This window comes from Brachypodium distachyon, chromosome 1 (genome assembly GCF_000005505.3).
Source record: "Brachypodium distachyon strain Bd21 chromosome 1, Brachypodium_distachyon_v3.0, whole genome shotgun sequence".
Lineage (NCBI taxonomy): Eukaryota > Viridiplantae > Streptophyta > Magnoliopsida > Poales > Poaceae > Brachypodium > Brachypodium distachyon.
The window spans coordinates 2,970,275-2,998,127 of NC_016131.3; the positions used below are offsets into that span (position 1 = coordinate 2,970,275).

The window sequence follows — 27,853 nt, forward strand, 5'->3', positions numbered from 1 at the left end:
GTGAAATCTTAGTCTCAATCCTGTTTCATTTTAGTTTCATTTACTTCTGCTAAATTTCAGCATTTGGGGAGGGTTGGATATACTAATATATGAATAAGGTCCCTTCCCAGATATCTAATTTTTCCTTGTTGGACCGCTCTCGATGCCGGCTGAGATATGCAACTGTTTGCACGTGGACTGATCCACAGACATTCTATTGCCTAGAGCTTAAAAGCGAGATACAAAAATGTGTGGTCAGACAAATCACACGAGTCCATAGATAGAACAGGACACTAATATAAGGTAGCCACGAGCTCCATGTTCTGTAAGAGCACCACGCCCGACAGTCCGTGGCCACGAGCTCCACTTTGTCTTTCTCCCAGCTGGTCGCCAGTCGCCGTACTCGAGTCGACCGGGAACATCGCGGGCACACAGTCCTCCTCGTCGGCTCCATTACAACAATACAACATCCCACGAACAGATATTGGTCATAATCTTTCCAGAACTTCAGTATCCAGTCCACACTACCCTCCACACGCCAACAAGCAACAAGAACTGGTCATCAGGTCCAAAGTTGAGCCTTCTCTTTGATCATGTTAGAAATTGGGTGCCAGCCCGTCAGCCAGGGCTTCCTGCTCGCCGGCACCGTGAAATTGAGCTCAAACATCTCCTTGCTGACATTGCCACCCTCGCAGAAACCGACCAGTCGGGCCACTATGTCGGCACTCTCCTCGACATGCACTTCATTACTGGGGTCTGTCCAGAGCTTGTTCACGAGCTGCAGCTTCCGTTGCTTTGCCTCGAGGGGGACCTGCCATTTGATGAAGAGGCGCTCCCGCTCTTCTTCCGTCATCCTTGAACCCATCCTTCTCGCAAGGAATTCCCGCTCGCTCCTCAAGGCCTTGATGCTGCAATGTAACAAATGAATGAAAGCTGCCTGGGAGCCATTTGGAGATGCATAAAATTGTAACATCCGGTAGCAACTAATGAAACATTTTTACTTGGCCTAGTTATATTTAGATCATAGACAAGGTTGTGGATGTTGAATGATAGCAAATTTACACATAAGGGTAGCACTATGACTTAAGGTCATCAAGTTAGAGCTTTAACGCATCACTGTCCTGGCACTCTTGAACACTATACTGTATTGCTGCTGGAATTAATCAACAGCATCTGAAAAACATAAAGATAACAGGCAGCAAGTTGGCTAATGATCGTATTTACCTTGAGGCTCGAGAAACTGCAAGGTCATCGTCATGAGCATCATCACCGACCTCATCCAAATGCTGTTGCAACCATAACAATCTACGGACTTCAACTTCGATATATATCTGATCAGCCGTATCCCCCTTGAATAGCAGGTAGAATTGGGTCCTGTGTATAATGGATACATGACAGAGACCCCACAGAAGGATAATGTGCTGCATCTGCGCCTTAAACAATCTCTCCCAAGATTCAGGACAATCTCCAACATTTTCCTCTGGATCTTGTTCGATGCCATTTTGTTTGCCTTCATCTGATTCCAATTCCAAAACCTGTAAGAACATTTTGAGAGAAAACATATTTCAACAGGAGAACAAAATAATTTCAAGATCAACAAAAAACAAACGTCTGTGCAAGATCAAGTGAGGTCAGAACCTGGCAGACAAGCAGCTGCTTTTGGTACTGAAGTTTCGCAACTCTCTCCTTCAGCTCAGTGACATAATCCCTGATGTTCCTCACATTTTCTTCAGCAGCATTTTGGAACATCCTCTGCATCTTTTTCATGTTCACTGAGCTGGATCTCCTATAGCGTGGCGTTTCGTCACGTGATGATACGTCTCCAGTATCTCCACTCTTGGTGGGAGTAGCCTTTTCTGAATCCTGATGAGACACAGTGCCACCCTCTGGAGCCCTGTTCTCAACTTCTGACTCCGAAGGCGAGCAAGGTGCTCTTATTAGATTTCGTCTGTTTATGTTGCCCACACCCAGTGGAAGAAGCATCCTCCTCTTCTTTTTTGATACATTGGACTTTGTGGCAGTTCCGTTACACTGTGTGCCAAGATTTGGAAGTGACATCACCAATGTATCAATAGACTTCTGTACATTTTCTAGCTTCGCCTCAAGTTTGGCAATATCATTGTTTTGCAGATTTAGTCTAGAAATTTCGTCTTTCAAACTAGCCCCGTTCCCTTCATCTGTAACCATCTCAATATCTCTGTTCTCAGATCTAACAGATTGCATCTCCCTGATTTCTGCCTGAAGTTTAGCAATAGTTTCTGCTGCGTCTTGGTTGCCATGTTTGTGGCATTCAACCTCCTTGTGCAATACTTCAATAGCTCGGTTGGCTTCAACCTCAAGTTGTTGCTGTAGCTGCTCAAGCTTGCGAATTTCATGTTTTAGCATAAATGGAGCAGTGGATGATTGCCTAATTGAACTTCTTATGTTGATCTTGTTACTAGGCTGTAGTGACCCAGAAAATGTGAGGCACTTTCGGACCTTTTGAGGTGAGTCAAAGGGATTCCACCCCTAAAGAAAAATAATGAATTCAGAAAATATTTAGTTAGCAGCAAAAGAAAAAGTTCTTGATGAAAAAGAGGTAAAATCTTACTTGTTGGTTATCACCGGTCTTCTTCCTTAGTTCTTCAAGTTGTGAACATGCATTATCTCGTTCTTTCTTGAGTTCTTCCAATTCTATTTCCATCTGCAAGATTCAGTCTATTAGGGCAACTATGCAATCATATTTCAGCGAATCCTTGAAAGTCAAAAGCAAGCATTTCATCCATGGTCAGAGACTTACTTGTCTAATCTTCCTGTCCTTCTCCATCACGAGGGTATCAGAAGAGGAGCCACGGTCGGGGGTCCTTAGTGCTGCTTCTAGCCTGGCAACTTCCGTCTGAAGGTGCTTCACAAGTTTCTTATCAGATATAACCTGTATGGACAGTGGAACAGTGAGTTGATTTCAGCAACCAAGGGTATGACAAATAAATGCTGTCTCACAGTCAGAACTCTTACCATATTAACTTTTGCAGTATTTGTGACCTCCTTGGCACATGCTGCAAAGAATAAAGTATTTCTAGATTGTTCTACGTGTGCCAGTGCTGGGCTCATAGTACAGATGATTGCTGTTCTTGCATTCCCACCCAAAGAAAGTTGCAAAATACGAGTGAGCTTTGAATCTCGATAGGGTATGTGTCCACTTCTTTTCTCTGAGCTGCAATTGAAGTTTACAATTAGTTTGTTTGAAGTTGTAACAAGGATGGAGTTCCTTCTCGTACTCACACAAAGGTCCGATGTAATATCTTACTCACACAATTTTATGCATTGCTGAGGGACAATTCCAGCAAGTTGGGAAGCCGATTATTTGTCTAGACAACATTGTATATTCTAATTCTCTCCTAGATATTGTTTATTCTAAAGTGGAACATTTTGTAGAAATTTGGCAGGTCCATTTGAATAGTACAAGGTACATGATTGTAACATGGAAGATATTCTAATATAGAATATGCCTATAAATTATTAAATTATTGAATGTACAGCTAAAAAATATTGAAGAGATCGAGAACAATGAGTTGAATTAAATACATAATCATCTAGCAGTTTAGTTCATTGATAAGTACATAACCCTGCCATATGACAAACTACTGCGTAACAGTGATGTAACAAAACTACTGCTCATTAGTCATTACATATTTACATCTTCACACAACAAAAAACCTGATACTGATGTTTGGATTTTCAGTCAATTAGCCAACAGACCCAGTAATTTACACCTTTTTCCAGTCGATTGAAGAACTTAGTATTGTGAGATGTTAGCAAAACAGAAGTTATTCCAAATACACAAAACAACACTCTCAGAATTGTTTAAAACTGGATAAACTACAGGTACAGAACCAATGTATTTCACTTAATAAAATGCCACACTATGGATATGTTATGTATATCTGATGCATTTAACTCCCATTTTGGCTGTGCGGTTCTATATCAAATCCATCAGGAGCTAGAATTGTTACATATAATTTGCGGAGTACTTTTCAGATGAATGAAGAGAAAAGGCTACTAAAGACTCATGATCCAAACTTTTTATGTAGAGGTAAAGAAACACAGACCTCAGCTTTCGGATGACAGTAGTCAAAGTCAACAAACTGCGATTTATATGGCAGCCTTCTTTCAATCTTGCACCAATTGCATGTGTCTGTGCAGCTCGTTCACTTCCAGCAAGGTCAACAAAATTCTGCGAACAAAGCAAATTGCAAATCATAAGGTTATAACTAAAATGAGCATACCACATTCCAAAAGTAGATCAGTTTGCTTACAAGGCTAGCAACAAAAGATTTAACGCAATCTGACACTTCACGGAGCCTACTCTCCACTGTCTGCACAGGACATTTACAGAATAGAAAGCTTAGTTCTTTATTCGATGCATTTTTCTTGTAAAGGGTGTAAACAGGAAAAATTGTTCTCATATATACCAGCCTAATGATTTGGTGGGAACGTGAACTGGCCTCATTTAGTGCAGTTTCCCCAACCTGTCTTTGTTCTGCAGTTGTTCGGAAGATCGTTAACAAATGTCCACTAATTAATATTACAGGTTTCTTCTTTGTTGAGAGAGAACAGCACAGGTACCTTCACAAATGCTGATTAGATGCCTCAGATGTTGTCTATCCTCGGCGATTTTTTCATCCAGCTTATCCACGATGGTTCCTTTCTGTAAAACCAAAGCATAATTTTATAAGATTAGTACAACATGAAGGAGAATTTTGTAAGGGCAGCATTTTAACTGAGCCAAGTTACAGACATACTTCGGGATCATCTAGCAGGCGAAGGGGGCCAGAGTCAGGTTGTAGAAGATCCTTCACAACCTCATTGTAAATTTCCATAGCAGATATCTTGATAATAAATTCCCGCTCAGGGGTCTAAGCAATCGATAAAAAAACAGAAGCGTTTATGACTTATGAGCATGTTAGAAAGCAATCTTTCATAATTGCAAAGAGTGGTTGCTTCAGCAGACGCACAGCACTTACATTTTCAATGTGCCTGTAAATATCACTAACAGCACTTTCTGTCACTCCTCTTATGGTAAATGTCTTGCCACTGCTAGTCTGACCATAAGCAAAGATAGTGGCTGCAAAACAATGACAAGGAAAAAGGGTCATTACAGATAATCACTTCACTAGCACCAGGCTAGAAAGTGATAATCAATCTACCATTAATGCCTGTCATAGCAGACATAGCAACATCCTTAGCTCCATCTTCATAAACCAAATCAGTCTGACAACCCGGCCCAAACACCTTATCTGGAAGGAATACACAGGCATAAATCAGCGACACTTACTATGGATCGGAGGAAGTAGTTAATTGGAAATTCACTTCACTTCAATCAGGACAAATAGAGTTCTTGTGCTATATATGCAGTAAACAAAGTGAGCATTGGACAAGTGGGCAGTGTACCAAAAGTGTAAGAGTTGGGTGCAGCACGGTCCTGTGGGGGCCCCTTGTACAAAATTGTCTGGCTATCAGCGCATTCCCAAGCAACCTGGTCATTCACAGCCAGCTCCTTCTTGCTCAATGGTCGCACCCTAACTGTGACAAATATCTTCTCCTCCTTGGCCCTGGAGCTGCCACCAGGGGTAACGCTAGGTGTGCGTTCAATCTTTGATGCAGGTGTGCTTGATATCTTCTCCTCCTTGGACCTGGAGCTGCTACCAGGGGTAACGCTAGGTGTGCGTTCAATCTTTGATGCAGGTGTGCTTGGATGTCTTGATGCACCCATTTCTCTTAACCCTTGGTTGAATGTTATAAACTAGAGGGCCCTTCGGTCCAAACTGCAGCAAGAAGGCTGGGGAAAATAACAAGAACTCAGCCTTGTAACAAATTCTTACAGAAAGGCACACGGCCACACTGGCAGCACAGAAATTCAAATTGCTCGGTAGTAAGATGAATACAAAATGAAGTAAGAGCTCATCTTTGGGGCCACCAAAAGCACAAATGCTGACAAAGTACATGAGCAATTCAAAGGCTATCCATCTTAATGCAGGAGATGTATCTACTGCTGCATGCATAGCCAGGTGTTTTCAATTTGCCCACTAACAATCATTCACTCTGCAAAACCATGAATAAATATAACGGATTTTACTTCCCATTTATAAGTAACTACACGGCTATCTAAATTTGAACTCGAAAACAGTTCCACATTTCAAAAACATGTGATATATGCTACTACAAAAAGCACAGCCGGCTGCTACAGTGGTACTAGAGTGTACATCTATACACCCACTAGTTGTGGCAAACAAAATGATTCTGTGTGTATAATATGCATATCTGCTACTATCTCCGTTCCTAAATACTTGTCGTGGTTTTAGTGCAAATTTATACTAAAACCACGACAAGTATTTAGGAACGGAGGGAGTACTAAAAAAACGTTCAATAAATCGAAAAGCATTTCAACCAAGCAGCCCACTGCTTATTACTCCCTCTTCATTTTCTCCCCCCAAATCTCACTCATCCAGCCCAAAATGAAAAAAGCACAGCCGGCTGCTATTTCACGTTCCCCAATCGGGAATCAATCAGAGGCAAGCAGCCTGTTGGCCAGGGCCGGATCTAGAAGGTGTGCACTGGCACACCAGAAATTTTGAAGGTCGATGGGATTTATCTAATCGCTGGACTAAAAAATAAAAATAACCTCACCTCATACCTGACCGAGGGCTTTTTCAACACAAAAAAAACTTGACCGAGGAAGATAGGGAGCGGCGGCGCGCGTGAGAGGCGGAGGTGTTTGTGTTGCGATCCTAAATCGGCGAGGGATTTGGGATCGCACAGCACAGGAAGGGAATATGGGAGCGGGGGGCGGGGAGAGGAGCATGAACTGAGGTAGGAGAATGGGGATGAAGCTTGACTTACAGCTTAGAACGGCTGGGGAGAGCACTGCCGGCGAGGAAGGGGCGGAGCGGGCGCAGCCGGCCGTGTTTAGCGCCCTCGAGGGAGAATCAGAGCGGCGCAGCTGGCAGGGGTGAGCGTCGTCGAGGGAGATTCAGAGCGGCGCAGTGGACGAGGAAGAGGACGAAGAACTCAAACGAGCGGAGCGGGTGGGGGTGAGTGAAACGGGGCTGCAACGGCTAGATTTGGAAATGCGTTACTGGAAGTCCCCCGCAACTGTCCGCTTTCTCGAGATCTGTGGGCCAAGAGTGGGTCTGTGATGCTTCCGGACCCACCTGTTGGAGACAGGTGGTTTTATGGTCCTCCCTCGTTTTTTTATACAAGGCGTGTAAATTTTTTAGCCAGATTTCGGAATATAGGGCGCTCAACGCTCTGTCCGTCCACGCGCATGTATGGCAATGGAAAAATCGTACTTCACCGATGCGTGCGTGGGGAAAGCTAGTCAGTTTTCCTTGCGGTTGCATGCATGCTAATGGGATCTCTTCTCCTAATTGCATGGACGCTAGCAGTTTCAACAGACCTGCGTTAATATCCACGCTAGAATTTGTACGCCTTACATAAAAACTGAGGGAGTACTAGGTTTTAGTTTCAGGTGCTTGCACGGGGGCTTTCGTGCTGCTAGCCGACGCTGTGGCTTTTTTTTCGTAACGGAGAAATATCTGTAGGCTGCTGTAAAAAAGAGAAATATCTGTAGGCTCTTGGTTGGTTGTTGCACACAACAAAATATTATCCTCCACAACAATGTTGAGCAAGTCGATAGCAATGGCTGCGGTGATGGATATGAGCATGCGTTTGCAGTCTATTGTGCTCCTCCCTATGTTGCTGGTGATCGAGTTGAAGGTCTCGCATCGTCTACACCACGCGGTGGCTACCGTTCCAGCAATCACCACCGGGTGCTCAAAGCAAGCCTAGATGCGGCCTACCTCAGGGTCAGATGAAGCCCGTATGCAGATGGCAGCCATCATTTCATCGCTCACACCTTGTCGATCGCTGGCTCGCTGCCACTGACGCCTCGTGCAACCGCGTCACCTGCCGCCGACAAATGCGTTGCCGATGCCTTGTGTCACCGCCTTCACGAAGCTGACGCTGCCTCGCTCTTTTAGGCATCGATGTTGCGTCTATCCGGCCCCCGTGCCGTTGCAGGTCACGCCGCACTCCGCAAGCAGAGCCCCGCCACCGCCACTGCAAGGGCTTTGTCAATCGCCTACCGCCTGCACCGGCGAGGGGGTTGAGGCTGCCGGCGGCTTGGGCGCCGCTCGAGCCGCCCTAAGTTAGAGCAATGCGGGGCCGATCTGAAAATCACGGTTCCTTCCAAACTCCTTGTGGCTACGGGCTATGGTTGTATTCCGTTTGGATGATACTCCCATTTTATTTAGGAAAATGATACTCCCATTTTGAAGAGGAGAGAGCACCCCAAAAATCTGAATCTCATTCGATCTCATTCGCCCGATCGCTCTAGCATCAAAATCCCGCATACAATCACATCAAAACAAATGCCTCCACAACACACCTAGAAATCATTGCAACATAATGTCCTTGTGTAAACACCGTTTGCAATACTTAAAAAAACAAACGCACTGACCTCTTCTACTCTGACGTCGGCGACAGGCAGAGGGACAATGTCGAGGGCGAACAATGACTCCAACGGAGGAAGGGCGGCAACGGGGTCCTGAAAGGCAGCTACTCCGACGCCGTGATCCGCCCGTCCCGTTGCACCCGATGGACGATCTTGGTTGCCTCTTGTGAGATTGCTAAAAAAATGTGAGCATATCAAGAACATAAACATAGTGAGCATGTATTTATGGTACCACAAAAATCCAAATTCAAATCCAATCGACAGCTCCAGATACAGAAGATAAATTAGGCAAATAATTGTTGTATATTAATTGGTCATCAATTCTGATCATTATCATGGTACCATTTAATTTCTCTTTCTTATTTAACGAGTTGCGTATCCCATTTGGATTTAAATTTCCATATTTTAAGGATTCTAAAACTGTATCCCAGCGAGGGTCGCATGCACCTCGCAGTTTTTTTTATGGAACCTCGTCAAGAGGGCAGGGTGCTCCTGCATTTCATTAAGAAGAATAGAATGGCTCCGTTTATAAGGAAAACCGAGCCGAAAACCATACAGTGCGTAGCTTATTCAAGAAAAGCCGTACAAAAACCCTGAGTACGAGCATTACAACGCAAAACCGACAAACAAGTCACAACCGCAAAAGTGAACCGGCACCCGCACCAACGACACCGGACAGGGAACGACTCCTAACGCCAGAAGAATGTAGGTAGAGCTGGGCTTCTCCGACGACCGGAGCGAAGAAGAGGTCACCTCGATAGGTACAACTCACGTATCGGCGAGCCCGTGCTACCCGAAGCCGCACTCTCCGGCGAAGCACATCCACAACTCACCGCGTCACATTCACCGCCGTCAGACAAGGGCTCCAAAGACAACGCCTCCAAGGAGAAAACGACGTCCTAAACCGTCGCCGTTGCCCGGTCCAGTAAACTGGATCTGAGCTTTCGCTCAGAGACACCTCGAATGCTAAGGGTGGGTTTCCGTGGGATGCGCGACGACGCCTTCAAGAAGGAAAACGACGTCGGGGGACGCTGTCTAAAAGGGCATTTCGATCCCTAAGTGTTTTGGTGTTAATGACAACATGACTCGTGGACTAACCGTGTCGAGTGTTTCAGATTTGAGATCATATGGCACAAGACGGTTCGTTGCCCTCAAAAATGAATGAAGCGTAGCGGTGTTTAGCGGCTTTTTATTTATATTGAGTCGTAGGAACTTCATACTATCAAGAGGGAGTCCACATGAGAAGGTAATGGGTGAATCAACTTCACGTACACAAACTACCATATTTGCACCCACATAAAGCCTACCCGTGCGAGAGAGAGCCACCCAAAGTCTAACTGTGTTGCCAGGTCTGTTCCAGGCCCGGAACTTCCAGCCTACCTCCGGTATGGCGGAACCTCCACCAAACGTCCGGCCTACCTCCGTGATGCTACTGGAATTCATTTGTGTGTTGGCAGAGGTTGGACCGGAACAAGGGCGGAAGTTCCGGGGTATGACCGGAACTTCCTCCCCTGGCAGAATTAGTGCATAACGGTTAGATTTCGGGACCCCCATAAATAATCATCCCCTACCTCGGGATGAACTCATCCGAAGCCCAACTCTCTCCACACCATTTCTAAAGCTTCAAAGTGCTATATCTCCCTCCATAGAGCTCCCGCCTTGTTGATTCTTTGAGGATTGGAGGAGGAGATCTAGATCTAGGGTTTCACCAAAGCAAAAAGTTGATTCCTCTTGTTTCCTTTGTGGATTTTGTTACTCTTGAGATTTTGGGATCCCTAACCGGAAGGTGTCTCCTCAAGGCCACTAATCTTGTGAGGTGGTGCTTGTGGATTCGAGAAGGAGCCTCAAATTAAGTTGTGGAGACGTGCCCTTCTCCTCGGATTGGGAGCTTCCAATTAAGTCGTGGAGAGAGCCCCGGTCAACTTTGTAAGGGTTAGCATTCGTTCTCAAGGAAGCCACTTAGTGGAACTCACCTCACCTTTGTGGTGTTGTGAGAGTTCATCCCACATTTGTGGTGTGGTGAGTTGGAGAATAGAGTGAGCCTTTGTGGCGCCTCTACCTTTGTGGTAGAGCACTCCTCCAAACGGAGACGTACACCGATCCCAATAGGTGGAACTCCGGTGAAATGTTTGTCTCCCCGTGTAGTATCATTCTTGCCCCTTTACTTACTTGCAAAGCTTAATTGTTTATCTTGTGTTTCAGCTATCAAGGAAGTTTCAATTGATTAGCTATTGCTTGTGCTCGTGCTTCGGCTATTGCATCATACTAGGGGTGTTCATCATTTAGACGTTTTAGTGAACCCATGTATTGATGATTGTATCCTTAAAAGTGAAAAGAAAAGGTAAAATTGTTAGTCGCCTATTCACCCCCCCTCCTCTAGTCGACCATACCGATCTTTCACCGTCGTCGCCGGCACCGACATCGTCGATGCAAGGATTTCACCTCCAGCCACCAACAGTCCACCACCGACGAGAGAAAAAACGCATGAGCCCAAGCAGAAAGCCTGACCAGAGACTCCTCCACCACCGCTCCATGGCAGCAACGGAGCTAGCCGCACACCACAGAGCCCAACGCCCACCCGGCCAGAACGCCTCAACAGTAGCCACGCTTCTGCGCCCGCACGACGCCCTGCACATCCATGACCCCAACCACCTTGCCGGCCCAACCCAGCCACCTCGCTGGCCCCCACTCCTCCATAGCAGCGCGCGCCTCCGCTGCCCTCGGAGGCAGCCCGCGCCAAGCCGGCTCTCGCCATGGCAGCCCTCGCGGCCTCGCCGCCATGGAAGCCCACGCCTCGCCCTTCCATGCCCCCCCCCCCCCGCGGCTGCCCCTAGCAGATCGGGGGTGCGAGACCCCAGATCCGCGCGGAGCAAGCCGCCGGCCAGCCCGGGAGCCTCGCCCCGACGACACCCATGGAGAGCTCGCTGTGGACGCCCATGGAGCTTGGAAGGAGCACGCCGCAAACGGCTAGCCCGAGAACCGCGCCTCGATGACAGAAACGAGGCCCCGCCGCCGCCGTCCGCCGTTGGGGGCTTTGCTCGTCGGCCTCCTCCGGCGGCGGCGAGGAGGAGGAAGGGGAGGAGGGGATTTGGTGGCGGCGCGGGGGTTAGGGTTCCTCAGTTGTTTTGGTAGGCCTAAATTTTTAGCTTTTCGGGGAAAATTCTCGGTTTGATTGCAATTCATGCCCAACCCAAAATAACTCGTATAAACTTGCGCTATCCAATAGTCCAATATGCCTTTTATTTTTTTGAATGAGAACCCAGCAATTAACTCGTGTAACTTGTGTTGGACAAATTTGTGTTCTGCTACAATTTAGATACATTTTGGTAAAGTATTGGTGCAATTGAAACAACAAAATCCAAAATAGTTTTTTTAAGTTCCAAAATTTTGAAACTCTTCATGGGTACCAAAATTTCGTTCAAAATGAAAAGTTTTAAACCTTGCTTTGAACCTTTGCTACCGCGGGGACACCGTACTCAGATCATGTACGTCGCACATTGTCATGTATATATACTGCCGATTCATGCCTTGTAAGCAATTAATCTTCATGCATGTTCTTTTCTACCGCCAAACCTACATTGGTACGTCTATTACATGGTTCCTCTTTTCCATAGGCAAAAGCAAACCTTTCAGTTTGATACACCTAATGTTCACGACAGGTGAAATTTCCGAATTTTTGGAGTACGTCACATGCTCGAGGTTTAGCATGAAGCATTACTGTACTAGTGTAAATATGAGTGTGTTTTCTTAACGCTAAAAAATGAGTGTTTGTTCGTCACGTGTGGATGCATGGAACCAAATGCAACGCAACCCGGCCACCTGCAACGAGGCGTGCGGCTGGGTTGGGGCTTAGTCATCGGTTAATTGTCGAATTAATTTGATACTATATAAAATCTAGTTTTGGCTAAGATTCATGGCAATAGGATTAACATAAGTTTTCGATTAATATAGGGTGGACATTGGTTGGGGCCTCGAATCTGATATATAGCTAGCTTGGCTGAAATTTATACTCCGTACTTGGATCTATGGGCTTATCCGTGCGTAGCAAATTAGATTAGTTTTGGGATAGGATTCTGCTAAATTTGTTATGGAGCTAATGAGCTAGTGGAGCAAAAACTAACGTTGATGGAACGATATTTTGTGCAGACAACGAGTTTGAAAGTTTGATAGCTACAACCATGAATTTTGCTTAGGCAGTTTTGAACGCGGAGCATGACAAAAAAGAAGGGAACAAAAGAATGAGATGAATTCATGGAATTTGAGATCCAAGTCAGGGGAGAAGATTTTAAAAATCATATCTTATATTCCCTTCGATTCATAGCAAGTTTCTTGAATTTAGTACAAAATTAAAACCTTATTATGAATTAAAGGGAGTAGTTAAATCCTTCTTCTGTTCCTTTTCGGTAGGCCTCCCAACACCCAAGTACCCAACTCGTGCCTTCCGGTCCAGTTCCAATTCTCGAATTGTAAAATGGGCCGGGCCTTCGATTGAGGCCTAGAATCTGATATGTAGCTGGGTGTTTATTAGAGGTTAAATCCAAACGAACCGAGCTATCCCCTAAAAAAAACCCGAGCTAGGCCAGCTATGTGGCGATCTCGTCTGCGTCTGCCACCGCTTCTCTCCCATCTCCGGCGCCGCCCTGCATCCGCATGCGTCGGGCCGGCGGCTCATCCTCTCTGCTGAAACTGGAATCAGGGTCATCTTCAGCCCGAAACCCTTTCCTTTCACGTGCCTTCGGAACATGGCGGCCGCCGCACGTTGTCTGCTACGGCTGCGGCGGCGCCAACCAGCTGGAACAGCGGCGGCGGCATCTGTACCTGGCGCTAGACGACTGGGAGAAGGGATTCTCCCTCTACAAGCTCAGCCTAGACTACCTTCTCCTAGGCTCCGGAGCCGGCGACGACGACGACGAGCAGGAGCAGCGCCTCCCAGATCCGATCCTCCGGCTGGGGTTCCGCACGGTGGGCCCCCACCCGCAGTTCCACGCCCTGGGCAGCAACATCGTCGTCACCACCAGCGCCAGCAAATCGAACGGCGGCAAAGGCCTGACCCTGGTCTACGACACGGAGACGGCGGAGCTGTGCGTGGAGCACTCGTTCCCGCTGAGCTGGGCATCGCCGCCTTCGACGCCGTGGCCGTGGCCGGCGGCAGCAAGCTCCGCACGCTCAGCCGATCGAAGCGCAACGGCGGCTTCCTCTGCCTCTGCCAGGGCGAACCACTCGATGCCAATCTCCGTCGTCGGTTCGCCGGCGCCGAGGTCGACGATGAAATACACGTGCCGCACTGTTACAGGCCGCAGCGGCGCTGGACCTGGGAGGCGACGCCCAGCCCCAGGCCGCCGCCGCCTCCGCAGGCATTGACCTCCGACGACAGCCGGAGGATCCTAACTAAAGATAACTTGACACACAGGGGGTGGTTTGGTGATTCTCGTTGTATGTTCTGTGCAAACGATGAAACTATTGATCATTTGTTTTTTGCATGCCCTCTAGCTGGTTTCCTTTGGGTGCAGTGCAAGTTGCTTTTGACACTACTGCTGCACCTAGATGCTTGGGGCAAGTCGGGGACTGGTGTGGGCAGTTTAAAGGGAGTTATTTGGCAGCAGCTAAATTTTTTTTGGCTGCGCTTTTCTGGACTCTGTGGAAAACTCGTAATCGAGCTTGCTTTGATCATGTGCTACCGCGGGATCCTGTTGGGGTTGTGTTTCATCTCTGTCACTGGATTGATTATTGGCGTGATTTGCAGAAACCAAAGGTGGCAAAGCTGCTGGAGCGCGGAGCTGAAGCTTTGAAGTTGGTGGTCCGAGAGGTCTTCTGCCGGGCCAGTGGATGGGCGCCGATGGAGAGAAGACTAGCTGGATGATGGGTTCTGTTGATTCTCTTCTGAGCTGTAGTGGTTTCGACAGGAAAAGTTTTCTGGTGTTCTTTGGCAGTTGTCCTGCTTAGTGGCGCGATGTAGTGTTCTCTTTGGTTGGTGTATCCAAATTTCAAGTTCCTGGTCGTGGTATCTGTGTAGCAGGACTCATTTCCTTTCCCTTTCGTGAAAGACATGTATCAACGGCGAACCGTTGTAGAACTTGTTGTAGTAAAATAAAATCTTTATATGGGCCGGACCGTAAATCCTACGTGACGACGACCAAGTCAACATTTTCCAAGCACGAGTCAAGACGCCCACGTGACGCCGTCAATCTTACGTGGCAAAGGAAAACAGGTCAACAAGTCAAGCCTCTCATGTCATGATCAAAGGATCAAATGAGTTAGAGTAGTGGACAAGAAAGGTGTGGGGATGAGACTTTTGGTCCATGGTGAACTATGGACCAACTCTTACTTCCCCTCATGGCGCACACAAAAGTTATGTACCAGGAAGCTACTTTTAGCATTTTGCCCCCACTTTTTTCTCTCTCTCAAGGTTAGCCATGGTCTTTTGTCATGAACCCTAGGCTATAAATACTTTCCATGGGGGCATGTACCATTCACTTTCAACTTGAATAAACTTAAGGGAAGAGGGCTAGAGTGCTCCCTTTAAGGTTCGCTCTCGCGCGCCGCTCTAGACTGAAAGTCGATCGGCTTCGAGGAAGCGTTCTATGGGACTCTAGTTTTGAGGCTCCGAACTAATCTTGGTTGGCATGGGCTCGAAGGAGAAAGGGTTGGGTTAGAATTCCGAGGGTATCCTAACCTCGATACTTGGAAAAACGCGTTCGGTCCAAGTGCGAGGCGGCCCCGACGAATCTCTCGCTAAAGGTGCCTTGGGAAGATCCCCTCGGCCCAAGCACTTGGCTAACAACCCCCTCGAAGTCTTTTCTAACATAAGATTAAGTCGCACCCGCAGAGTCGACCGAACCTATTCAAAAAATATCGACGTGTCAACTTGTCCAAGTGTACGGCGACCTTCGCTATAAGAACAGCGTACACGCGCTACTTTTATACCCACACTTGTGCCATCGAGCATTGGCACCCCTTACTCTAATTGCTGTCGAGAACAACAACAAACTAATTATGGTTTAAGCCGTAGGAGATCCCTTTAATAATAAATAAAAAAGGCATTGACCTCCGACGACAGCCACAGTTACGTCTCGGCCCGCGCGCTGCACCCGGACGGCCACACCATAGACCTGGAGGACCGCGCGGCCGGGTACTCGTGGGCGCGCCGCGGCGACTGGTGCCTGCCGTTCTACGGCGACGCGAGCTACGACGCCGACCTGGGCGCGTGGGTCGGGACGCGCAACGTCCAAGACGGCTGCTGCAGCCACGACCACCTCTGCTCCTGCGACGTCGTCCCGGCGGCGGCGGCGGGCGACGAAGGCCTGGCCGCGCCGCCGGCATGGACGGTGGCGGCCGGGAGGCTGACGTTCCTGGAGCCGGGGATGAAGCCGAAGCAGCACCGGCACCGGCTCCTCAGCATCGCAAGCGGCGGCGGCGGCGGCGGGGTGTGCTACTTCCTCGTGGAGCCAGCGGTGCGGCAGGAGTTTGGCTACGGCAGCGGCGACAGGCGCCTGCTGCGGCTCACCTTGTTCCGCGCCAGGTACGGCATGAACGGCGAGCTCCTCGCCTCGCCGCTCCGGCGGCAGCAGCAGCCTGCTCGGTCCTACCTCATCTCTCGCAACTGTGCATGTGCATGAGTACTCCACTAAAACCATGGACTGGCTGAAAGAGGTCGTCGCCATATGTTGAGGAGGTTGCATGGCGCTACCCGTGGTGCCGAAACCCGAGAAAGAGGCGGCAGCAGCGGCACGTATATATGACCACACCCGGCACCGCGAATTAATCCAGGCGCACGCAATTTGCATCCAGCCCAGGCCCCAACTTCCGTTGGCCGTTGCACGCTTGTGTGGCGAACAAGAAATTTCCGTTGTTGCACCGCATCATCCGTCGTACGCAGATTACTCGCATCTCTCTCATCGAACCATGCACAGAAATATGAGATCGAACATACTACGTTTCTGCGCTGCGCACCGGTGGTAAGCCCCAGTATCAGTATCTTGCGCCATCGATCTACTGCAGTCTATTGACACCTCCGTCGATCAGTAGCTACCTGATATAGTCAATGTGGGCGTTCTGGTGGAGGGGGGTACTTTGAAGCCCAAGCGTTCTGGATATAATCAACGCACGCACGGCACGACAAGCTACGACGAAGTAAAGGCTGGTGTAATTCTGAGGTTGGCTGTTTCCAGTTCAATGTTTCAGTGTCACGTTCTATAGCTCTGAATTTTGGTTTGCAAGAGTTTGAACCAGTCGTGTGATTTGTCGGATGAGGCTGCAAACGTGAGCTGTTACAGGTTCTGCCAATAGACGCCTAGGATACAGATGTGTCCGTCATTATCATCTCCACAAATAAATTCCAAAATGCAGTGCCGCTGCTTGTAATTGGCTCGATTTGAAAAAATCGTGCAATTTTGAGACTACTGCTCGCTTCAGTGTCCTATAGTTCCCCGACGTGGAAATTATGTACTCCATCCGTTTCATAATTCTTGTACCAAATTTGACCCAAAAATGAATGTATCTATTCCTAAAATTGTCTAGATATATATAATATTTCGACAAGAATTATGAAACGGAGTGAGTACATGCTAGTAATAGGGAGTCAAATTCGTTTTATAGAGTGATTCTAAATTCTTGACTCAAATTTGACCAAATATGAATGTATCTATTCTTAAAAAGTCTAGATACATGTAATATTTCGACAACAATTTAGTATCGGAGGGAGGAGTAAATACTACTCCATTTTTAGGAGCCAGATATGTCCATCATTGTCTATCTAAATAGCATCCAAAACACATGCATTTTGATCTTCACCTATAAAGATGCAACCAAAAGGTTCTCCCTTCAAACTCCACCGGCCAACAAAACAAAAAAACAGCCCAAAGCTAAGAACACCATGAGGACTCCAGCCCTGCTCCTCCTCGTTCTAGTCGCCTTCCAACGCGCCACCGCCACCGACACCGATTACCCGTTGGGCCCCGAGAAGGTGACCAACCTTCACTTCTTCATGCACGACACCCTCAGTGGCAAGGACCCGTCGGCCGTCCTCGTCGCGCGCGCCGCCGGTGCCAATTATACACCGAGGCCCGACAACCTGTTCCCGTTCAGCTCCGTCTACGTCTTCAACGACGTGCTCACGGAGGGGCGCGAGAGGTCGTCCAGGGTGGTCGGGAACGCGCACGGGACGTACATCGTGACGGCGAAGAACGAGAAGACGATCCTCATGGCCGTGGACTACCAGCTCGCGGACTACCAGAACAGCTCCTTCGCCGTGTTCACGCGGAACCCCGTTGGGGTGGACGGCAGGGAGCTCACCGTCGTGGGGGGCCACGGCGCGTTCCGGATGGCGCGCGGGTTCGCCATTCTCCCGTCGCATTACCTCAACACTGAGAACGGCGACGCGATCTTAGAATATAACGTGACTCTCTTCCACCACTGAAATCTGAGTTCTGTCTGTTTTCACTATGATTGCTGTAATGTCCTGCCGCGAATATACCCATCCACGGCAAAGGCTGTTACGGATAATGAAAAAAACTCATGGAGAATGAAACAAGCTTTGCATATCTTTTTCATTAAGCAGCAGAGTAGTCTCACTACGAAGTAACAATGCACCGGCATATTTTTCATGCCAATGGGTTTATCCTCTTGAATTTTTCACTATAGTTAAACGGCAAAAAGGAGCGACTGTTCGGACGAATGTATGAGAGGGATTGCTTCCGATGGTGCACTCGATCAAGACCGGAAGAAGTGCGACTAAAACAACTACGAGTAGCAACTACTCCCTCTGTCCAACAAAGAATGTCTCAAGTTTGATCAAATTTGAATGCATCTATACACTAAGTCATGTCTAGATACATTCAAATTTTGACAAACTTGAGACATATTTTGTTGGACGGAGGGAGTATTAGAATTTTAGATGGCTTAAGCCTGGCCCAACAATATTTTTTCGAAAATCTCAAGCCCACTAGCTAGGTGATGGCATGAAGGATTTTTAGTGGTCTGGCTTGGTAACTGTTAAGAGTTTTGAATATCCTTGTCAGATTTCTCTACGCGCTCACACTCCTCAACATGGACGTGTTTCGTGAAGTTGTTATTACTACTTTTTCTTCGTCCAACAATAGTGGCCATATTAGTTTTTCTTTGACTAAGGCTTTGACCATGAATTATTTTCGTCAATATCCAATTATATGATATAAAATTGATATCATTGTATTCATAATTAGAAGTACTTGTTTATGGTTATGATTCGAACATTACTCATAAAATAATTTAGGGTCAAAATCTCGGTCAACTGCAACCTAATATGTCCACTATTGTTAGACGGAAGAAATACTTGCCTTGAATGTCCTAGTTCCATGGTCGCGGACATTATGTAGATGCTCGCAATAGAAAATTCAATTTTGTTTTAAAAATTGAGGAAGTTAATAAATACTATACCATTTTAAGAACCAGATATGTTCAATTCTAAAATACAAACATATCTTGATCTTCACCTATAAAGATACAACCCAAAGGTTCTACCATCACTCCACTTCTCCATCAACCAAAACCAAAAAGAAAGTTCAATTCAAAACGAAATACACCATGAGGACTCCATCCCTCCTCCTCCTCCTCTTCGTTCTATTCTCCTTCCAACGTGACACTGCCGCCACCGGCTACCTGTCGGGGCCCGAGAAGGTGACCAACCTCCACTTCTACATGCATGACACCGTCGCCGGCAAGGACGCGACGGACGTCCCCGTCGCGCACGGCGCCAATTTCATACCGACGCCCGGCACCATATCAAGCCTGTTCCCGTTCAGCTCCGTCTACGTCTTCGACAACGTGCTCACGGAGGGGTGGGAGAGGTCGTCCAGGGTGGTCGGGAACGCGCAGGGGATGTACATCATGTCGTCCAAGGACGGGAACACGATCGACATGGCCGTGGACTACGAGCTCACCGAGTACAAGAACAGCTCCTTCTCGGTGCTCACACGGAACCCTGTCGGGGATGGCGACGGCAGGGAGCTCACCGTCGTTGGCGGGCGTGGCGCATTCCGGATGGCCCGCGGGTTCATCATCCTCCCGACGGAACGCCTCAACACCACCACCCTGGACGCGGTCATCGAGTACAACGTGACTCTCATCCACCACTGAGATATGGGTTATGTTTGTACGTACGTAGCACCGAATTCAAAGTGTGCGTGGTAGTCTTAATTTCCAGGGCTGATACTGCTTATAGATCCAAATCAAATAAGCTCTTTGAGCACTTGCTCTCATCTGGCCGGCCTTTCTCGACTAGGTGCTTCCTTTGTGGATGGGTTGGTCGCTTAATTTTGGTGTCTGTTCGATGAGGTGTGCAGTGTGCTTCTGTATTTGCGCAAAAAAAAGAGGTGTGCTTCTGTGGACGCATCTTGGCATGGCTATTACTCTTGTTCTTTCCGTTCCTAAATACTTGTCGTTACTCGTCGTTGTTTTAGTTCAAGTTTGCATTAAAACAACGACAAGTATTTAGAAACGGAGGGAATAGATCTTAACTGGGTCCGTGTGGCGTTACACCGCCGGCCGCGCGGCGCATTGATCGAGCAGGCCCGCCTGGCTTCCCCTTTCGGATCTCCGGTTTAACACGCCTCCATTGAGCGGTTCCAACAAGAGCACCCAAAGCGGCAACGAGCACGCCGCGAGCGGCATGGCGCATTCAGTGGCACCACCAACCTTCTTGACCTCCTCCCGCCTATACATAACACTTAGCCACAGGCCACAGCCCCGCTCCAATCACACACCCAGTGCAGCTAGCTACCACGATGGCGCTTATTAGCACGCGCAACGCCGTCGTCGCCGCGGCGATAATGCTGATGGCGGCGGCCGTAGGAACGGCGGCGGCGGAGGTGTCGTGCGGGGACTCGGTGAGGGCGCTGATCCCGTGCGGATCGTTCCTGGTGGGAGCGGACGCGGCGGCCGCGCCGAGCGAGAGCTGCTGCCGGGGCGCGCTGGCGCTGCGGGGGATGGCGTCTACGACGGCGGCGCGGCGGGAGCTCTGCAAGTGCCTGATGCAGTCAGGCCCGTCGTTCGGCGTGCTCCCGGACCGCGCCAGGCAGCTCCCGGCGCGCTGCAACCTCGGCGTCGCCATCCCCGTCGGCCCCGAAACCGACTGCGACAAGTACGTAATTAGATTGATTGATCAAGCGCCCAACTACGTCGATGACCATCAGTTCACGGTTGAATGACAGTAATTTTCTTTGCTTCATGGTTGGCACAGGATACCGTAAGCAGCGGGCGATGGTTGGACGTACGGATCGCGTTGCTGGTGGCATGCATGAAGTGGCGAGATGGATGGACGGAGTGTTTGCATTGCTCGGTTGCTCCCGGGGTTCACCGTTGAATAATTAAGCACTGATGCTAGTACTACTAGTACTCCTAGCTTAGTAATAAAACTGTTTGTGTGGACGCATGTACTGTTTCCTCACGTACGTGTTCAATAACAGAGAGACGGCGGCCTGTTTGGTTGGTATCTTGGGTCGTCTCCGGAAACTGTTTCCGAGCTGCGAATATGACTCTCTGTAAGAATCAAGGTTTTGGCTGCCGAGTGAGGTTTTCTACCTCTTCAAAAAGAACACTAACGATCGGGCATTCGCGCTGTTGGCTGAAAATAAATTTACTGTGTGTTTTTGGCCATGGTTATGTGCTTCTTCTGCCTGCATCAACTGATTATTAAAGGCAGACACCTCAGTTCAGCCGTCAGCCAACCTCCCGCCAGACAGCAGCCAAACACCCGTAACCAGGTTAATTCATTCATGTTGCATCGACTCAGCCAGGTTCCAGGAGCGGGACTGCTACGCAGGTGGAGGCCACCACGGAAGTACGGAAGCAAACACGACATGACTGTGGGCTGTCTAAACATGAGTAGTAGGAGCACTACTATGCAACGCGAAAAGGCCCCCTTTTTCTCTGGCGATGCGGCCCCACCCACTTTCGATCAATACACCTCACCATCATTACAACATAAAAATGATGCTTATGCGCGCTAATCACGGGACCATCACTACACGACCTACGACATTGTAGAGCTCCTAACCACCCTAATTTGTCGAGCAGAACCAAAACTCCAACTGAAAATTCCAGCGCGATTTCGTTCGTTTCTCCTTGTCGGTCCTTGATCCTCCACACGGTTTTTCCTCCTCCGGCGACTCGGACCGCGTAACAGAGAAAAGCCAAATCAGCAGAAAAGGTTTCCCAGATTCCTGATTCAGTCCGCGCTGAGAACAGTCCCAATAGACTTTTCTTTTTACCAAAATACTACGGGAGTTTTTCCCGGTGCAAGCATCAGCGCCCGACTGTCCGGGCCGGCCACAAGCGTTTTTCCTCCAAAATCCCGTGGGCTTGCCGTGTTCTAGCCTTCTAGGGGCACCGTGCATGTGTGGATGATGAATCATCGGTCACCTGGCATATTTGGTTGGCGTGCATCAGCTCCGTGTATACCTGACCCGGCCGGAACCGACCGTGTGCCACGACCCATCCTTGTCACCTTCCCCGTGAAGCCGCCACACGTGTCTAGAAGCCGCAAAGGCGGCACCAACAAGGTCTGGATCGGTCACGTACTCGGTTACTCGTTTTGGTTTCTTCTGGAAGAGGAAACACACGAACGGTTTTGGAAAAACGAACCACTGGTGCATGCATTGGGATTTAATGGGTGCTGAAATTTGAGGTATTCACTAATTTGGGGACTTTTCGCCGGAGAGCAAGTCAAGCATGAAGTCTGAACTCCGTTGTACTACTCCCAAACCATACGGTTTTCCCCTTGTTGTTGATACTGGTATATGCTTTGATCTTGTCAAGTCTGAATGCTTTCACCTACATTTATTTCTTGTCCCCTTCTAGTTGTTGAATGCTGATCCTGTCAACCAATGCCGCCACTGGTCAACGAACGACTGGAGATTGTATAATCAGCAGTAGTACAAGTTTACAATAACCAAAGAATGCCAGCCCCTACTGAACTCCAAAGCTCGTTTTTATCCGCGTCATTAGCAGGGGCTTAAGGGAAGAACGTCGCTGCCCTGCTTACCGAACCCTGCTTCCAGACCCGTTTTTTCTTCGCCGCTTGTCGCCGTCTCGTCCAGCTCGAAGAAGTCTTCCTCCGAATTTTCTACCACCACTAATCTCCAAGCCTTCTTCACACCTTTATTACTTCTCGAGTAGGCATATATATCGTCCGGCCAATGAAAAATCAATTTACAGAAGGTCTAAAAGTCTAAAAGTATCAAACAAAATCACTAATCCTGTACTAATCTCACCCCATTCACATCTCGTTTTAAAGCCCGATGCGTTCTTATCATGTTATGCGTCTCATTTTGGCGGCCACTTTGGTTGTTATGATCACAGAAAGGGTATATACCGGAGTACTATAAATAATCGTAAAATGCAGAATTCCGCGTGGACTTTGAAAAATATAAAAAAGAGGGATCGGTAGTTGTATAAAGGGGAAGTATTTATTGGACAAGAACTGCTCAACTTCTAGTAAACCCGCACCAACAACAACTGCCCCCCATTTTCTTGCGGGGTTATCCCGGCGGCCTGTGCTAATCCCCGCTGAAAATCGCCACCGCTTCCGCAAAATCTCGCCACGGATCTCTAAATCATTCATTACTGCTCTAGTACAAAGCTCCCAGGAAAAGAGAGATTTCGTCTTTGCTGGTACAGCTCGTGGGTCTTGCTGGTGTTTAATCTAGAACGCATCCAGAATTCGTGGACTCCCCCGGCGAGACTCACACGCTAGCTAGTTCCCCCAGTACAAAGCGCGTCGGGATTTCTCCCGGGATTCCATTTCGTTTTCCCTCGAATTTTTTAGAGGCCTCCTTTGTTGCAATCCAGCTCTCGCCTCTCGCGCCGTCCGGTCGTGGCCGGAATCGGGATTTCTATTTTAATTTCTTCCCCAATCCGCTGTACGGCGGCTCTAGCCTCTCGCCATGGGCAACTGCTGCGGTGCGCCGTCGTCGTCGTCGCAGGGCGGCGGGAAGAACAGGCGGAAGCAGAAGGCGAACCCCTTCACCGTCGCGTACAACCGCGGCGCGGCGACGCCGGCGCGGCCGGGGCTGGTGGTGCTGCGGGACCCGACGGGGCGGGACCTGGAGGCCCGGTACGTGCTGGGCGGGGAGCTGGGCCGCGGCGAGTTCGGCATCACGTACCTGTGCACGGAGGCCGCCACGGGCGCGCGGCTGGCCTGCAAGTCGATTTCCAAGCGGAAGCTGCGGACGCCGGTGGACGTGGAGGACGTGCGCCGGGAGGTGGAGATCATGCGCCACATGCCGCCGCACCCGAACATCGTCAGCCTCAGCGCCGCCTACGAGGACGAGGACGACGTGCACCTCGTCATGGAGCTCTGCGAGGGCGGCGAGCTCTTTGACAGGATCGTCGCTCGAGGGCACTACACAGAGCGCGCTGCCGCTGCCGTAACGCGCACCATCGTCGAGGTGGTCCAGGTGAGCGAAGAAAAATATGAAAGCCTGCTTGTTTTTCTTGGTTGCTACCTACTGCTAACAAGTACAGTTGTTTGTGCAATTGATAGTACTGGTTGTTGTGCCCATAGCCCCCATAGATTTGTTCATGTGAGAAGATTTTTTTTGGATATTGCTCAAGTTGTGTTAATAAGTACTCCCGACTAAAACAACAACAACAATTTAGGATTGGAGGTAGTACTTAATAAGTTGCTATCAGTAGCTCTTACATTCATGATTAGATGTGAGGATGTTATAGAATAGTGAAGAAGAGGAACTCATCTTAGCTGAGCTTTGGATGAGCTTCTGAACTAAATTTAGTGGTCCAGTTGTTAGGGATAGAAAATCTCTTTATCCTGAGGACTTCGTTGTCTTGGTGTTCGATGTGTACCAGACTGGCAATGAACTGGCTTTAATGATTATCCTTATCCCTACTGCAAATATGGTACTATCCCAATTTCTTAGCAAATATGGCAATCCAAGCAGGCTCTAGGATCTCATTTGTAATTGTAAATGCTGCATCATGTGTTTGCATCTTAGTTTCTCGCATTACTGGATTGGTTTGTGACATCTGACATATATTATTGTCATTTTACTTTGACAGATGTGCCACAGGAATGGTGTCATCCATCGGGACCTTAAGCCAGAAAACTTCTTATATGCAAACAAGAAGGAGAGTTCTCCTCTAAAGGCAATTGATTTTGGGCTATCTGTGTTTTTCAGGCCTGGTATGCTCTGCAGATAACTTATGCTCAAGAACATACATTTGCAACCAATGTAATTTTTTCGTTTCTTCAAAAGATTAGAAAGTGAAGTTTTAACATAATTAGCCGAATCACCCACGCTGTTACATGGCTAGATTCTACAATATTAACCTAGGGTTTTATTTGTTAGATGACTCTATTACTCTAATACTCCCTCGATTCCTTAAAGATTGGCATATTAGCTTTCATTAAGACAAGCCTTTGACCACAAATTACTATGCCAAGGTGTGGTTTATATGACATGAAATTAGTATCGCTAGATTTGTTATCAAAAAGTACTTCATGATACTTGTGGTTTCATGTCATATAAACCACACTTTAACATGGTAATTTATGGTCAAAGCCTTGTCTTAATGAAACCTAATATGCCAATCTTTAAGGAACGGAGGGAGTACTTATGATTGAGAATACAATTTTAGGTGGTATATATAGGCTTATGCTTCTTCCTTGTAACTGCAGTAAAAGAAATGAAGAATATAACTGCATTTTCTTAGATAATGTAACAGTTTTAAGGTATATATGATTAATCTGCGCTATTATAATCTAGACCCACTAAAATAAAGGATGTAGATCTTCCTCTCTTTTTCCCCTGGTTTATGTGATAATTTCAAGCCTCTAAGAGCAAATGTGGGAACTTTTCTTAACCTTTTTAAATTCTATAAGTTTGCCCACTGTATTTTGCTTGATTTCCCAGCCCTGCAAAGTGAAGCTAACTTCATTGATACAATCTATTCAGAATATATATACAATACTTTTGCTGCAAAACTGAAGGGTTATTCATCAATGATGGCTTCTATATGCAGGTGAACGTTTTACTGAAATTGTAGGTAGTCCATACTACATGGCCCCAGAGGTTTTAAAGCGCAACTATGGTCCTGAAATCGATGTCTGGAGTGCAGGAGTGATACTTTACATTCTTCTTTGTGGTGTGCCACCATTTTGGGCAGGTACTTCCCTTCCTTGATTAGACCGTATGTATGTTATGGGGAAATTAGAGAGTACTGTTTCGGTCAAAAGACATTATAGAGAACTATCGTGATTACAAATTCCTGTGATGTTGTGCAGAAACTGAACAGGGAGTAGCACAGGCAATTATACGTTCTGTGGTTGATTTCAAAAGAGACCCATGGCCAAGAGTATCTGAGCCGGCTAAGGACCTTGTCAGGCGGATGCTGGATCCAAATCCAATCACGCGACTTACTGCAGCACAAGTACTCGGTGAGCATTACACTATTACCTGTTCATGCTACTGCATCATGATTATGCCAACTGCATCTCTCAGATAATTTTCTTATTACTTTTGTGACAATGTGATTGCATGAGCAGAACATCCATGGTTACATGATTCCAAAAAGAATCCTGACATTCCTCTTGGAGATACTGTCCGAGCAAGACTGCAGCAATTTTCTGCAATGAACAAGTTAAAGAAGAAAGCCTTAAGGGTAAGACTCATTACAAAAAAATAAAATAGACTTGATGACATAAAATTAAAGTTGCATTCCAAATACATATACTAGCAAATATCTTATGCTTTAATCTCTGCAGGTGATTGCTGAGCATTTATCTTTAGAGGAAGTAGCTGATATAAAGAAAATGTTTGATGGCATGGATGTAAACAAAAATGGCAAACTAACCTTTGAGGAGTTCAAGGCTGGCCTCCGTAAACTTGGAAACAAAATGCATGATTCAGATCTTCAGATGTTGATGGATGCTGTGAGTCACTTACAAAAATGGTTACACTACAGAAAATATTATTCTGTTTTTTTAGAGATTTTTATGTTGTTTACACTGCTTTTCAGGCTGATCTTGATAAAAATGGCACCCTAGATTATGGTGAATTTGTTACGGTGTCTATACATGTGAGAAAGATAGGCAATGATGAACATATCCAAAAGGCTTTCTCATACTTTGACCGGAATGACAGTGGCTACATAGAAATCGAAGAGCTTAGAGAGGCTTTGACCGATGAGTTTGAGGGACCTGCTGATGAAGACATTATCAATGGCATCATTCATGATGTAGATACTGATAAGGTCAGCTCAATCTTACCTCCACAGCCTATTAAATTGTACAACACCTTTCTTGGAACATATGCTAATGACTGAGCTATCCGAAACGAAACCGAAACCAAACTACTAGTGGAAACTGCTTTGAATATTGTTTTCTGGAATCGTGCTATGCTACCTGCTCTGCTAGGCTTTGAATATTAGTTTATGGGATTCTCTTTAGCTAACTAGAATATTGGTGATTGCTATCATGGCACCAACAAAATCAAAGGCACACCAGACAGTCAATGATAGTATTGGACATTATAAAATAAGCGACATACCAGCCAGACTAGGATAACATAACGGGATACGCGATGTTATACAATTAGCACTTGAAATTAGCAACGGGTGACTTGTTCAAATCTCCTAGTGTCAACCCTAACAACGATGTGTGGATGTGATTTTTGGATGCCTCAGGACGGGAAAATAAGCTACGACGAGTTCTCGGCGATGATGAAGGCCGGAACAGACTGGAGGAAAGCATCCAGGCAGTACTCGAGGCAGAGGTTCAGCAACCTGAGCCTGAAGCTTCACAAGGACGGGTCCATCACCGACGATCGGCAGTAGACCGAGAACAGAACAGAAAAGAACTAGAACGACGCTGAAGTGTTGGTGGGTTTATCAGCGTTCTGTTTAGCTGTGCCCGGGTTTGTTGGCCAGATTTTTTTCTCCCCCGCTCCTTTTTTTTCCCGTTCTTTCACACGGTAAATGAGTCTTCGATTCTTGGCTTTGTAAAGATAGCGTTGTAAGTGGATATGTTTGCAGTTTAGTGTAAAAAGGTGGTGTGGAAATGCTTAATACAGTTCCCTGTTGTCGTTCGTCTTCCCCTCGTCAGCCAGTCGCTTCAAGCTTTGTCACGTTGCAATGTTTCAGCTCGATCACGCGTGTTCGTGCAGAGGGCAGCCATGGTTGACTGTTTACGCATTCGCGATGGTGCCACACGACAAAGTGCAAGCATGTACTCCGGCATTGGCGACGTGCCGTATGGCTCCAGTCCAAGGTCGGTATGGCTCTGGCATCGGCGACCAGTTCCCGCCTCTTTTTTTGAAAGAAAATTTTCAGACATGTTTATTTTTTGTTTGGTTTATACTAGGTTTAGACATTTTGAACTTTTGTTCTGTAGGT

General features: G+C 47.4%; 5 protein-coding genes across 5 annotated transcripts; 4 read left to right on the forward strand and 1 right to left on the reverse strand.

Moving 5' to 3' along the window:
• Positions 1–54: 54 nt before the first annotated feature.
• Positions 55–7,085, reverse strand: LOC100834389 (kinesin-like protein KIN-7A). Its single transcript, XM_010229638.3, has 15 exons — positions 6,859–7,085; positions 5,410–5,797; positions 5,166–5,255; positions 4,983–5,083; positions 4,761–4,874; positions 4,585–4,666; positions 4,431–4,498; positions 4,275–4,334; positions 4,068–4,192; positions 2,974–3,172; positions 2,759–2,890; positions 2,570–2,662; positions 1,618–2,487; positions 1,204–1,514; positions 55–887 (listed from the first exon to the last, which is right to left on the reverse strand). The coding sequence occupies exons 2-15, from the start codon at positions 5,729–5,731 to the stop codon at positions 542–544; spliced, it is 2,913 nt and encodes a 970-aa protein (XP_010227940.1). The 5' UTR covers positions 5,732–5,797; positions 6,859–7,085; the 3' UTR covers positions 55–541.
• A 10,257-nt stretch (positions 7,086–17,342) lies between these two features.
• Positions 17,343–17,885, forward strand: LOC100845335 (dirigent protein 4). The gene has a single exon (XM_010231139.1). The coding sequence runs from the start codon at positions 17,343–17,345 to the stop codon at positions 17,883–17,885; it is 543 nt and encodes a 180-aa protein (XP_010229441.1).
• Positions 17,886–19,030: 1,145 nt separating this feature from the next.
• LOC100845635 (dirigent protein 15) lies at positions 19,031–19,582 on the forward strand. The gene has a single exon (XM_003559212.3). It carries the CDS (start codon positions 19,031–19,033, stop codon positions 19,580–19,582), a length of 552 nt encoding a protein of 183 aa, XP_003559260.1.
• Positions 19,583–20,117: 535 nt separating this feature from the next.
• On the forward strand, positions 20,118–21,063 carry LOC104581627 (non-specific lipid-transfer protein 3). Its single transcript, XM_010229647.3, has 2 exons — positions 20,118–20,585; positions 20,685–21,063. The coding sequence occupies exons 1-2, from the start codon at positions 20,230–20,232 to the stop codon at positions 20,692–20,694; spliced, it is 366 nt and encodes a 121-aa protein (XP_010227949.1). The 5' UTR covers positions 20,118–20,229; the 3' UTR covers positions 20,695–21,063.
• A 1,855-nt stretch (positions 21,064–22,918) lies between these two features.
• Positions 22,919–27,546, forward strand: LOC100845939 (calcium-dependent protein kinase 8). Its single transcript, XM_010229652.2, has 8 exons — positions 22,919–23,901; positions 24,521–24,644; positions 25,484–25,627; positions 25,746–25,898; positions 26,007–26,122; positions 26,226–26,393; positions 26,480–26,713; positions 27,146–27,546. Exons 1-8 carry the CDS (start codon positions 23,389–23,391, stop codon positions 27,293–27,295), a joined length of 1,602 nt encoding a protein of 533 aa, XP_010227954.1. The 5' UTR covers positions 22,919–23,388; the 3' UTR covers positions 27,296–27,546.
• The last annotated feature ends 307 nt before the right edge of the window (positions 27,547–27,853 follow it).

What these genes read in the sequence shown, in the direction of transcription:
- LOC100834389 (XM_010229638.3), bottom strand. Translation starts at nt 5,731, where the DNA reads ATGGGTGCATCAAGACATCCAAGCACACCTGCATCAAAGATTGAACGC. An exon ending in CCCACCAAATCATTAGGCTG is followed by an intron (nt 4,335 to 4,430) that starts GTATATATGAGA and finishes TGTCCTGTGCAG; the next exon opens with ACAGTGGAGAGTAGGCTCCG. An exon ending in AATCTTTTGTTGCTAGCCTT is followed by an intron (nt 4,193 to 4,274) that starts GTAAGCAAACTG and finishes CTTTGTTCGCAG; the next exon opens with AATTTTGTTGACCTTGCTGG.
- LOC100845335 (XM_010231139.1), top strand. Translation starts at nt 17,343, where the DNA reads ATGAGGACTCCAGCCCTGCTCCTCCTCGTTCTAGTCGCCTTCCAACGC.
- LOC100845635 (XM_003559212.3), top strand. Translation starts at nt 19,031, where the DNA reads ATGAGGACTCCATCCCTCCTCCTCCTCCTCTTCGTTCTATTCTCCTTC.
- LOC104581627 (XM_010229647.3), top strand. Translation starts at nt 20,230, where the DNA reads ATGGCGCTTATTAGCACGCGCAACGCCGTCGTCGCCGCGGCGATAATG.
- LOC100845939 (XM_010229652.2), top strand. Translation starts at nt 23,389, where the DNA reads ATGGGCAACTGCTGCGGTGCGCCGTCGTCGTCGTCGCAGGGCGGCGGG. An exon ending in CCATCGTCGAGGTGGTCCAG is followed by an intron (nt 23,902 to 24,520) that starts GTGAGCGAAGAA and finishes TTACTTTGACAG; the next exon opens with ATGTGCCACAGGAATGGTGT. An exon ending in TTCAGATGTTGATGGATGCT is followed by an intron (nt 26,394 to 26,479) that starts GTGAGTCACTTA and finishes ACTGCTTTTCAG; the next exon opens with GCTGATCTTGATAAAAATGG.